The 13,991-nt window shown below is 32.8% G+C and overlaps 1 protein-coding gene across 1 annotated transcript; it reads right to left on the bottom strand.

Annotated features, from left to right (window-relative positions):
- Positions 1-580: 580 nt before the first annotated feature.
- LOC131635557 (uncharacterized) lies at positions 581-2,032 on the bottom strand. Its single transcript, XM_058906184.1, has 2 exons — positions 1,774-2,032; positions 581-1,635 (listed from the first exon to the last, which is right to left on the bottom strand). The coding sequence occupies exons 1-2, from the start codon at positions 2,030-2,032 to the stop codon at positions 581-583; spliced, it is 1,314 nt and encodes a 437-aa protein (XP_058762167.1).
- Positions 2,033-13,991: the final 11,959 nt, after the last annotated feature.

The following is a 13,991-nucleotide window of genomic DNA, read 5'->3' as shown; positions in this document are numbered from 1 at the left end:
GATGCGTTGTTGCCAAGAGTAAATTCCTTGAACAGACCGCACGCCACCGCTTTATGCATAATCTTTGTCAAACCTTCCGCATCTAATGCAAATAAAAACGGAGATAAGGGATCGCCTTGACGCAAACCCCTTGAAACAATGAAATCTTGAGTAGGGCTTCCGTTAACCAACACGGACATAGAACTTGTGAACACACCCGCTTCTAGCCAATTCATCCATTTTCTTCCAAAACCAGCCTTGCGTAGAATAAATCGTAGGTAATTCCAATCAACACAATCGTAGGCTTGAACAAAATCTACCTTGAACATTAAACATTCCTTCTTTTTCCTCGTTGCATAATCTATAATTTCATTCGTAACAAGGATGCCATCCATGATCTGACGCCCCGGAATAAATGCAGATTGGTTGCTGGAAACGATATTGCCAATAACACGTCTCAATCTCGCAGCCATGATCAACGAGACGATCTTATACAAGCTTCCAATAAGGCATATAGGTCTGAATTCGTCAAGGCTTTGTGGGTGGTCCACCTTTGGAATCAGAGCAATAAACGCAGCGGTCATCACCTTAGGTAGCTTAGCTAGTTTGTGAAATTCCTGTATGAATCTTCCCCTACAATGCTCCAGCATTTCTTGATGAATTCCAAATTGAAACCGTCCGGTCCCGGACTTTTGTCTCCTTCACTCTCGAAGATGGCCTCCTTAATTTCCTCCCTAGAAAACATTTCCTCCAGATCCACACTATCAACATCAGATAATCTCCTAAACTCCAAGTTGTTCAAACTAGGTCTCAAAACTTCTTCTGCACGGAATCTATTTGAAAATCGGATTTTGATATCCTCCTTGACCTCCCCTACATCCTCCAAAGTACCATGACCTGTGTGTATCGATGTTATGGCATTCCTACGGTTTCTAGCCTTTAAGGACACATGAAAAAATTTGGTATTTAAATCTCCCTCCTGAATCCAATTCTGCCTAGCCTTTTGTTTGATCATGCTCTCTTTCAAATGTAAATTGTTCCAGATTGTTTCAACAGAGTCTCTTCTTTTTTCCGCCTCTTCTTCACTCAGCAGCCCCCCAGATCGAATCAATTCAGTTTCTAATTCATTCAAAGTATCCACTCCCTTATCAATTTTTAGGTCCACCCAACCGAAAACATTGACATTCCACCACCTAAGTTTCGCCTTCAAGAGTCTAAATTTCTCCATAACCACAAAATATTTCTTCCCACGTACCTGAAAGGAATCCCAAGCTTCTTTGACAAACTTGAGGAAATCCTTATGTTGAAACCACGAGTTGAAAACTTTGAATGGTTTGGGGCCCCAGTCTAAATTGCTAGCCTTAATCCACACAGGCATGTGATCAGAAATATCTCTATCCCCTGTTACTTGAGCGACAATGTTCCAATCTTGGATAATTCCATCTGATATCAAAAATCTGTCCAGGCGACTACTTGCAGTCCCTCCAGGATTTATCCACGTGTGAATGCTACCAACTTCCGGTACATCAACCAAATTCATGAGTTCTATGAAATCACCAAATTCTACCATTTCATCCATCCTCCCTCCTGTGGTTCTGCCTCTCCTTTCTTCTTCAATTTTTACTGCATTAAAATCTCCCCCCACAATCCACTCTCCTTAAGCCAATTTATCTTTTAATTTCAACAGTTCTAGCCATAATTCTTTTTTAGCAGAAGTAGCACAAGGAGAATAGACATTTATAAAGTAACAGATCTTTCCTTTCCTAATTGCATGAATTCCTAGAAAACCTTTACCTCTGAATGAGAACACAGGTATTATGCTATCCTTCTTCCATATGGTAAGGATTCCACTAGACCTCCCTTCTGAGCCTTTGGCAGACCATTCAAATTCCGAATGCCCCCACATAGATCTTACTAACTCCTCTTTCATGTTTTCCAGCTTTGTTTCCTGGATAAAGCACATCTCCGTCTTCCCTCGAAGCAACACTTGGCGAATTCGGCTTCTCTTAACAGAATTCCCACACCCTCTGACATTAAGTGTTACTAAATTCATGGACATCTATTTTGCATAGCCTCCACATCCCTCGCACTCTTCCGATCTCTTATTTCTAGGTTCCTAACGATACCTTCAAAAGCCTCGTCGTCTTCTTCACCTTCAATGCCCAGTTGTTTTATTGATTTCCAAATTTTTGTAGGAATGTTCCCATCAACCTCCTTCCAGAATCTTGAGTTGCCCTTTTGAACATCTGAATCGTTAATCGAATCACAACATAAAATCGATCCACTAGAGTAATTTGAAGACAATTGAGTTGCTGCTGCCTCAGAAGTTTCCTCAATTGAAACAGTGTTTTCCCCAATCTTTAAATCCCTAGAAGGTAAGAGGATACTAAAAAAAGATGGAACCGCATGTTTGTTCAAGTCCTTCATTACTTCTTCTATTGATTTTTTCTTCGAATTGGGCCGGATCTTGCTTTTATTTCCAACTGGGCCCAGCGCCAAAAAAGAGGGGTTTGAGATAGGATCTGAACACTCACCACTTTGGGCCTTGCCTACTGTTCTTGCCTTCTCCAAGAAAGGCCCACTCCCTGGAACCACAGACTTTGCTTTTGACTTTACAAGCCGTGCCTTTAATGATATGACTCTGTCAGTTTCCGCATTTAATGTTGACTCCATAATGTCCACTCCGCCACCCTGAACCACTAGGTTATCAACTCCCATGCACACGGTATCATCATTTTCCACCTCCTGAACCACGTCTAAGTTTCTGACCTCTTCACTATTGTTAACCCCTTTATCCTCCCCTACAAACCCTAGCATGGTAGCTGTTGCAGAAAAGGTACTTTCTCCCACAACCTCACCATTTTCAGAGCACTCTCCTTCTTCCTCAGACGCCATCTCCGAACTAAATTCCGATGAGAAGACCTCATCATCATAGTTGGATTTTGGGACAATGATTCGTTTGGGCCCATGCATATCTTCTACCATTTTTATGCAATATACGTTGTCATTGATTTCCACATTGAGTGTTTGATTCAGAACAAGAGAGTATTTCGTTCTGACTAGGATACAAGCTACATCCATTCTGGATTGTTTGTTCGTTTCATCATCTAAACAGACTAGTTTCCCAATAGAACATGTTACAAAATCAAAAAACTTGAACGACCAAGCATGGCAAGGCACTCCATAACATCTCAACCAAGTTAATCTCTCATTATCCACCACACCAGGACTCCATGGCCGAATCTCTAAGAACCAGCGCCCAATCCACTCTTTATCCTCCGCAACTATTGTAGCGATTTCCCCTTCTTCCGCTTCCTCAAGGAGACAGAGATTAGCACCCATGGGTGTAACTTTGACATTAAAATACCCTTCTGTGTTGAAAGCCTCCTGAATGTTATAACTCATGCCCGATTCCTCCACCACTCCAATAAAAGCTTTCTTAAACCTGCTTAGTTCTGATTCTTCCACGTTATAGTGACGATGTGCAAACTTCTGTTTTAAGTTGATGCCTCCTATATCCTTCCAGCTTCGGCTCATAATTTTATTATCACCCATTTTTGGAACATACCTCGAGTTGTCTACCGCCTGTGCGTATGTCCAGTGGTTTCTTGTCCCCGATCCTCCTCCTGTATTTTTATTCCTTATGGCCTGTTTTATTCCTTCCCCAATTTTGTCTCCATTATGTGTCAAGTGTTCCACTCGTCTCTGAAACTTAGGCGTATTGGCATGAAGTTTCTTGCCCCTTAAATAAATGTTGTCTAACTTCACACCAAGTATCCTTTCATCAACCACCTTCCGGAATCTGACAAATCCAAACCGCTTCCCTCGCCTGTCTCTTCTTGCTGGAATCACAATCTCCTCAACCAAACCAAAATCCTTGAAAACGTCAAACAGTTCCTTTGTCCCAAAGTCTTCAGGAAATTCTGTGAAAAAATAGGATGAAATCCTTTCATTACTATCCTTCTTCTTGCCCTTTCCATCTACCCATTTGCCGTCTGCAATCCTTGTAGTCCATTTACTACCTATGTTATTGCTTTTGTTATTCTTCTTATATTTCACTTCCGTCCAGCCGTCACCCCCATGGACATAATCTGAACCTCTCATACTTATTTAAAGATGTGTACTAATCGTAGGGAAAACTAAGAACAATAAACTGAAACACATAAAACCAATAGCTCAAACACCGAAACCAAGGCCCCTAACCCTAAGGTTAGGAGTTTAAGCCGAAAATCTCAATGCTGTGATACTAGTTCATGGTTCTGTATTGTTATCTTGCCTTCCTTTCTATTCAAAATTTATTTGTATAACAAAATTTATCGTTGGATTAAAAACTATTATCATATAGATCATGTTTATAAAATTTAACATCAATAAAAAAATATTTGTTATGTTAATGAGATTGATCAAAACTAACATCTCATGAAATTTCATCAAAATAATTCATTTTATAGGTTGTTAGCTCAACGTTATGGAGAGGAATGAGGGCGGTTGAAGTATGAGAGTGGTGGAGGGTCTATGTGGTGGCAGACAGTGAATATGATTAGACTAGGAGTTGGCATGGTCGATAGAGGGTGGTTTCTCATTAATATTGAGCATGTTGTGGGTAATGAGGTAGAGTCGTTGTTCGAGAAAGATCCTTGGTTGAAAGGAGGGACGTTGATGAATCGTTTTAATAGACTTTTTGAATTACCTGTGGATAAGGATGTGTCAATTGCACATATGAATTCTTTAGGGTGGGGGTAGATGGAGTCACATGGAGATGGCGTAGGAGGTTGTTTGCGTGGGAGGAAGAGATGGTGAGGGAGTGCATTTTGCTTTTGAGTTATGTGGTTTTGCAAGTTAATGTGGCTGATTCGTGGGTGTGGATACTTCATGATTTAAATTGTTATAATATGAGCAGCGCATATCATTTATTGACAAAGAGCTTGAATGATCATTTGGTTCGTTACCATCAACTTTGGTGGATGAAAGCGGTGCCTTTGAAGGTTAATCTCTTTGTTTGGCGGTTATTTCGTTATAGATTTCATATGAAAGACAATTTGATGCGAAGATATATTATTAACGCAGTGGAGCAAAGGTGTCCATCTTTAGGTGGCTTAAACGAGTCTCAGGATCATATGTTTTTCTGGTGTGAATTTTAAAGTAATATTTGGTTGTTTTTGTCTGGGTGGATGGGGATTGAGCCGGGTTTTCAAGGAAATTGTAAGGATCATTATGACCAATTTGTGTCGTTGGGTGGTTGGAGAAAATAATGCATCCAGGTATTAAATATTATTTGGGTAGCAACTGTTTGGTTCATTTGGAAAACGAGAAACCAACACGTTTTTTAAAATAAGAGTCTTTCTTTGATGACTATGTGTGAAAAGGATAAAATTCATGCCTTTTGGTGACTAAAAGGCTCACATGTCTTCTTTTAAAATTCAGTATCAGGTTTGGAGGATTAATCCGCTTCAGTGCATACTAGGCACTGGTGGCTAGGTTGAGTTTCAGTTGTCCTTATATGAAGTGTGTGATTGTATTTTTGGGTAGCTCTTCTAGTACATAGTGTGCTTTATTTTGTGGTTAAAATATTTTAGATTTTTTTTAAAAAATTAATTTATCTTTTTTAACATATCAATAATATGAAATATACAATCAATTTTAAATTAAAGATTAATTTTTAATATAAATAATCATACTAAATTTGTTTCTTATCATTCTCATAAATTAAATAGGACTATAAATTAAATACGACTATTGGAGTCACCCATTTCTTTTTTAACTACTTTAGAGTCACACACTTTTTTTTTAACTACTTCAGAGTCACATATTTCAATCACAAATAATATAGTTGATATATCATGCAAACATACGTGTTATATGTTATATATCTCTCATAACTCATATATTAAATATTACTCTCAGAATCATATATGTCACATGACAATAGATATTATGGTATATATGTTATAAGTATAACATAATTGTAAATTTTAACCACTATTATGTATCCATTATCTATAATAACTAGAGAAATATATGAAGTTTATTATCATATTAAATATTGTAAAGTTTGAATTGAAATAGAAAATATGTTTAATTAATTAAATTAATTTAATATAAAGTTAATATGATACAAAATAAAGTTAAATACATAAATAATAGAAGATATTGTATAAATATACAAAATATTTAAAAAATAGAAAAGTAAAAATATTATACTTAGTGTATTTTTATTAGTTTTATTTATAATTGGTGTATTGTATTTATTCTTATTTTTACCAGGATAATATTAAAAAAGTTAATTTAACTAATTCTTAATCACAAATATTTTTTTATAAAATTTTAATTATAAACTATAGTTAGTATATTATACCTATTTTCAGCTTTATTTAAAAATATAAAATTAACTCATTAGTCTGTTATAAAACTTGTACCCTATTTATAAATGAGTTTAATTGCTATTGTACTGTCAGTGTAAAACTTTTTACACTATCAATGCATCACAACCACTCAATTATATTACTTTTCAAAAAATTAAAATAAAAGTCAAACACTTCCAATAGATTAACAGTTGTGATTTACCGACGGTGTAAAACTTCTTTACACCGTCAGTGTATTCCAATTAAATCTTTATAAATTATATATTTTGACTATATATTTAGTGATTCATTTAAAAAAAAACAACTAAAAATAATGAATGGTATAAAAATTATAATTAATGTATTATAAGTATTATCTTTTGTATTGACATGCATATTTTGTCAAGAAATTAATAATGCAAAATAACACATAATAAAAGATTAATAATGAAAAATAACATATAATAAAATATAATGATTATTGAATGGATGGCATAATATGGCGAAGTACTGCATGAATTATTAAAAAAAAAACTATAGTAGATTTTTTAATTATTACTAACCTAACTAACCTGATACAATCTAAGGCCTCTAAAAAATTACGGGTCTACAAAAAATAATAATACAAAAATATCATAATATGTATTTGTTACCGAAATTTTTCACAACTTTTAACTATTAACTCAATTGCTTAGACAATGTTTTGGAAAATAATTTAACACTTTATTTTCATTGATTCACGTGCAATTGACCTGACAAACCTGACAATAATTATTGTGATAAATAATATTTTTCAAATTTTAGTTATAAAATAATTTGCATATAATTAATTTATTAAATTTTAGTTATAAAATAATTTATATATAATCAATAAAAATGTATAATGAGATTAATTAATTGTATAGGACAATTAGCATTTTTTTATGAATTCTTGTTATAATTATTGTGATAAATAAAATTTCTCAAATTTTAATTATGAAATAATTTATATATATATATATATATATATATATATATATATATATATATATATATATATATATATATATATATATATATATATATATATATTCAATTAAAATTTATATGGGATTTTAAATCAAACTTTATTCTTGATAGTTATTTATTCTAACCCTTATAATTTTAACTTAATTTATTTGAGTATAATTTTTCAACACTATTTATATGTTATAATTAAATTTTTAAAGTCACGCGAGTAAAAAGTCAATTTGTGCTATATGAGCTCTTCAGGCTTGTTTTTCCTTTTCGGTATCAGCCCATTTGACAACTAAAGAAACACTTAAACCCTATACATGCAAAAATAATATCAAATAATAGTTATATCTGTTATATTACTTACTATGGTCAACTTCTCTATCATATCAGCCTGAGAAACTCTAAGGCTATGAAAAATTTCAAAGTGATAATTGTAATTACTTAACAATGAAATGAGAAAAAAGCTATGGATATTTAAACAAAAGTTGTATATTGTTTGTCATTCATTCTACCATGCGTTTCAGATCAGATGATAGAATTGAGTCTAAGTTCCTTTTATAAGTTCCATGCACACAAACTGCATATTGGGAAAAAATCAAGATATAAAAATAATCAAATAGCAATATATATTATTAAATTCACGATGAACAAAATCTATACATTATAACAACACAAATTCAATGATACGCACCTGGAAATTCTTCGGCTTAAACGATTGGTTTCAATAAGCTTTCAGTTTTGACAGCCTACATATCAACAGTTAATGACTATATTTTAATGGCAGGTGAAGAATATTGATGAATTCACTGTCAAATGCTCAATAACCTAACATTAATGCAATAGCTAGCCATTTATAATAGTGAGTTTTAAAGATATCTTCCACATGAAAATGATATATACACAAAAACATTATCATTGTGACCAGCAATTCACAGAAAACAGAAACAATTCAACAAACAGCTAGCATTCACAATCAAATTGTTTCATACATTTAATCAAACAGCTAACATTCACCATCAAATGTTTTCAGACAAGTTCAGTCATGGCTGCCACCGTTTTTACACCATATTCACACCAAAAAACTGGATCTGAAAAAATACAACTAAGTAAGCAAAATTTTCACACCAAAAAGATGAAGCGAACGTAAAAATATTAACATCAAAACGAATCTACCGATGAAAACAAAAAAAAATCAATGAATCACAACTTATTTCTCCGGAACACTACAAACAACAACAAACACATACAAACAACATTCAGTGAAGCAAATGTCGGCAAAAAACAAAGCATGTCGCTAAGATTTTCGAATCAAGACAAATATATATTAATATTAAATACCTGAAAAACCTTATGCAAGAAAGAGGCGGTGGAAATCAAAACTGAAAAAACCAAAATATTGTCATTGTTTTTCTTCAACAAAATATTGCAAAAGTAATTGAAACGTGTTGTTTCTCTATAATTTGAATTGGCATTATGTTTGGTAAAACTAATATAGTAGCAATTAGTTAGATAGGATTTGTAACTTGTAAGAGAAAGCAGGTGGAAGTTCTATTTGACAAAGAAACATAATGAGTTGATTTGTTTCAACATCTAGACAACATGTCAAAGAAGATGTCCTATGCAAGCCATTCGACATCGCGCCTGAATCAGAACTGCTGTTGATTGAATCTGACTCAGTAATTAACAGAATGCAGAATATACTTAACCGATATTATGCTATCCTATGTGGCACAAGAAAGATCTGGAAGAATCAAGTCAAAATAAGTTTGAATGGATACTTTCTAATTTTGAAGATTAATTAGGAAGACTTGATTGAAGATATATTTTATAGGAGAATCTTTTGGAGATTTGTAACAACATATTTGCTGTGATTAGAAGCCCAAAACCAGTTGGGTACTAGGTTATAAATAGAAACATTGTAACCTCGAAAATCAAGCAAACGAACATGTAAAATTATAAGGGTTGCGTTTGTGGATGAACCACCCGATTCTATGGGGTTGTCATCATGTTCTCACTCAGAAGCCTTTAGGTAATGAGTTGAGTATTGTTCGTGGAGGAAGCTTTTAAGCCACTCCAAGTATGTGTTCTTAGTCTAGAGTCAAGGCTGAGTATGAAGGGAAGTGCGACTTCCAGCCCGACATAGGAGTATATCTCCTCATCATGTAAGTGTGTCTTCTATTCTGTGGATAAAAGATTGTGGAAGTTAAGTCGTTGCTACAACTCATGGGACTGGAGAACTGTACAACATCACTGCGGTGTTAGGAAGTGGGATGGGGATATTCCATATCTAAAGAGGATCTAGGTAGAAGGGTCCTTGGGTAGGGATTAAGTGAAGGGTTGTAAATGGGGGAGTTTAACTCTGAATTAATATTGCTGATAATGGACTTCATTCCTGGCTTGGTATGCCCTCAGAGTAGGTGTGTTTGTCACCGAACTGGGTCAATAATTTTGTGTGTTTTTATGCTTTTCAGTACCTGCTTTACAGGTTTGTATTTCTTGTACATGTTGCTATCAGATCAAATGTCTCGACATCCTATAGGACATCTGAGTTATGTTATACCAAAATTTCAAAACGAAATAGTAAGAGAAAAGAAGAATGCATACCTAAGATTGTTTACAATTTTTGGATGCTTGTGAGAGTGAGAAGAACTTGTGATTTCTGTATTGAAGATTGGGGGGAGAAAATGACGGCGGCAGAGGTAGGGTTTGAAGGAAAAGAGAGAGAAGAAAAGAGGTAGGGTTTGTTTCTCTTTCGGTTGTAGTAGTGTGTTGAGGAGAGAGAAGGGCAAAAAGAAATGAGAGGAAGCGCCCCAATATACTTTTGAATTGAAGAAGAATTGAGGCTGCCAAGTGTCAAATGGTAATTGTAAATTGAAGGAATATTTAACTAATTACCAAATTTTCCATATGATAGTGTAATTGAATTTGAAGGAAATGACATTTTGGAATGTTTGGCCAATTGTTGAGCAAAGGCTTGATAATAGATTAGTTTAGATAGAATTACTCAAGCTTAGTTTGTTGTATTGTTGAGTTTGATCAAATATCCAACATCCTAATTGATTATCTCAATCAATTATCATATAATATGTTTTAGATTGCTTACTGTTTTTCAAATTTTGAGTTTTGCATTCAATTAAGTGGTTTTCGATTTGTATTCGTCCATTAGCACATAATTAACAAAATCATTTTAAAAACCTTTTTTACCTTGCAAAACTGCCCATCTATTTAACCTTATTCTATATTATATATGTCACTAGACATTCACCCGCACGATGTGTATTAATAATTTAAAATATGATAATATGTATTAAAAATAATTTAATAATTTGTGTGTCTTAAAAAATAATAATATATATTTTGAACAAAATTTAAAAATAAAAGTAAATCATAAAATTAAAATAGTAAAATTTATAGAGTAAAAAGATATTAAAAATGATGTCTTGGTTACTATTGGTATAGAAAAAAAATCTATATACTAATTAACAACCAACAGTCTTATAAATAAATGTAGATATTATAGATAATATATCATAATAAGTTATGAGTTTGTAAACTATTAATTTTGTGTAGTTTATATTTTAGTCATTTAAAATCCTCTAAATTCATATTTGATCTATGAACCAACAAAAGTCTATAGTTTTTTAGATAGAATGTAAATATAATAAAAAAACAAAAATATAAATTTTTTATCTCACCCTCTTTCACAATTCAACTTTTTAAATTATATTAATACTAAAAATATATATTTGTGATACTTCAAAATATATACCTACGAAATAAACATATAAAATTAGTACCCAATAATAAAATAATTAAAAATTAAAAATAAAAAATAGAATAAGAATAAAAAAATAAAGGTAAGACACGAACATATATACCTACCAAAAAAACATAATCAACAATGAGTAGAATACATAAGTTAAAATGGAAAGAAAATACAAATAGAAAAAAAATACAACAATATAATAAATTAATAAAATAGAACATAATTGAAGACTATGTTCATTTTAAGGGCATTTCTTTCCTGCTTAACATGTTTGTACCTACCAAAACGAAAAAATAAAAAATAAAAATATATAATAAGTAGAGAATAGAATAAAATAAAAGAAGAAACTTTAAAAATATAATACACACTATTTCATATTAGTTTTCATATTAAATACATAAATAAAATAAGATAGTGGAAAATTAGTAGGAAATAATTAGTTTTCATTAAATTAAATAATAAATAAAATAAAATGAATATAGAAAATTACTAAAACGACTTCAATTTTGGCATCAAAATTTTTGTTAGAGTATGGGTAGAAATAGGCCTAGCCTACACAGGCTCAAGTTAGGTCAGACTTTTTTTAAGTAGAAAAGGCCTAGATTTTTTTTTTTTAAATTTATTTAGTTAAAAAGGTTAGGCAACATGGCATAACAAAAGCTTTTTAGGCATATCAGGCCGACTTGTATCTTAGTTATCTTGAAGAACTTAGTTACATTTGCAGATGACATTCTGATGTTTTGCAGGGGGATACGATATCGGTGAAAATGATGCTTGACATGGTGCAGAGATTTTCCAGCGATACAGGTTTAGTCATCCACCCAAGAAAATGTAAAATTTTCTTCGGGAGCGTTGATGATGAAACTAAAGTTCGCATGAAGGATATCACCAAGTTTAATGAAGGGCAATTTCCGGTAAAATATCTAGGAGTTCATCTCACTAGTAAAAAGCTTAATATTGTACATTTTATGCCACTTAATGAGAAGATAATGGATATAATTTCTCACTAGACAACTAAACTACTGAGTTATGTCGGTCCTGTTCAATTGGTAAAAAGCATTACTCTAGCTACTACTCAGTACATAATGATGTGCTTTCCCCTCCCCAGGTTTGTTTTTAATAAGATAGAAGCTATTTGTCGGTCTTTCATTTGGTCGGGATCGAATGTGGTGAAATCTAAAAGCCCAGACACTTGGAGTACTGTTTGCAAACTGAAATGCCAAGGTGGTCTGGATATTATTAATTTTGCAACTTGGAATGATGCTACCACGGTAAAATGTTAGTGGAATCTTTGTGGTAAGTCAGATAATCTATGGGTGAAATGGATACATATGTATTATATAAAAGATAACGATTTTATGTAGGTTGATGCTCTCCCTCATTGGTCCTAGGTTTTTACAAGTATTATGGATCATAGAGAGTTTATCACTCTACACCAATAGGATTGGAATAAAATGCAGCAACAAGGTACATTTTCAATGAAATGCTTGTACAGGGTACTGATTAATGATGATGTTGAAGTGTCTTGGAAGCACCTTATGACATCGAATCATGCAAGACCAAAAACAATTTTGAATTTATGGTTGATGTGTCATGGTTGCCTACCGACCAAAGATAGGTTATACCGGTTCGGTTTTATCCAAGAGACTGTTTGTAGCTTACGTAAAGCTGCCGACGAATCTCTCGAACATCTCTTTTTTGAATGCAATATAATGAGACACACTTGGATGCAGATTCTTCAGTGGGTAAATGTTCACCATACTCCCAAACCTTGGGTTGAGGAATTGAATTGGATTATCCACTTCACAGGAGTAAAAGGTTGGAAGTCAAGTCTACTCAAACTTGCATTTACGGAAACTTTGTATGGACTTTGGGCTCATAGAAATGAGGTTATTTTTAACCATACGGTGCATAGAAATATAGTTGTTGATATTAAAGACAATATAGTTTATAGGGGCTGGTATACAAATAAGTTAAAAAAGCATATAGCCAAATTGCTAATTTAGAGTTGTGAGCTTTGTTTTTGCTGGTGCGTTGTCCTTTTGGCGGGTTGGATCCCAGCGATCACCTTGTACTCTATTTTTTATAATTAATATATCCACCTTTTATTAAAAAAAAGGTGAAAAAAACTTATGAGCAATGTCATTAGCTGTTTTATGAGGTCTCTTAAATAAATAATACAGCAAAACTTATGTGAAAAGGTAAACTTGAATAAGTAAATGCAAATAAGTATATAGTCTCATTCATATTTTAATTTGTTAGTCAATTTAAACATTAGTTAAATTGCTTATTTATAAATGTTCGAATAAAATAGGCTTTTATGTATGTTAATAGGCCAAACAAGCATTCGAAAAGGCCAAACTGAGGCCTAAAAGTAAGCATAGGATAGATCACAAGCCAGTCTTAGGCTTTGTAATTTTTAACAGACCAAACTCAGGCTTGACAAAGGCTAAATCGACCAAACTTATTCCCACCCCTACTTAAGAGACTTAACAACTTTAATTAATAAAATACCGCCTAAAAAGTTTGTTGTAATCGTAACCAAGGTGGATTTGGTACTCGTTATATTCATTCATTTAACTTTCATTTTTTTAGGTGAATGAAATTTGTGGTGTAAGATTGGTAGGAATAAGTTCTGGTATAATGTGTCATATTGTAAATATAGGTTGGCGGAGGGAGAAGCGAATAGAGGATCTAGTAGAGATTTTATTTAATAGAAGGATATTCATTGACTAGAGATTCCACTAGTTGTTATCTAAGAGCACCGACATCTAAAGAATCCATTTGAGTTTTTTTAAATGGACCCCACTAAATATTTTAAATTATTTTACACTTTCTAAATATTTAAACAACTCCCCTACATTTTTTTAAATATCAATACAATATGTTAAAAAGTCTAAAATAACTCC

The sequence above is a fragment of the Vicia villosa genome, unplaced genomic scaffold, assembly GCF_029867415.1.
Source record: "Vicia villosa cultivar HV-30 ecotype Madison, WI unplaced genomic scaffold, Vvil1.0 ctg.001509F_1_1, whole genome shotgun sequence".
NCBI lineage: Eukaryota > Viridiplantae > Streptophyta > Magnoliopsida > Fabales > Fabaceae > Vicia > Vicia villosa.
Note: the sequence above shows the minus strand (reverse complement) of the source record. Positions and strands in the feature narration are given on the sequence as shown.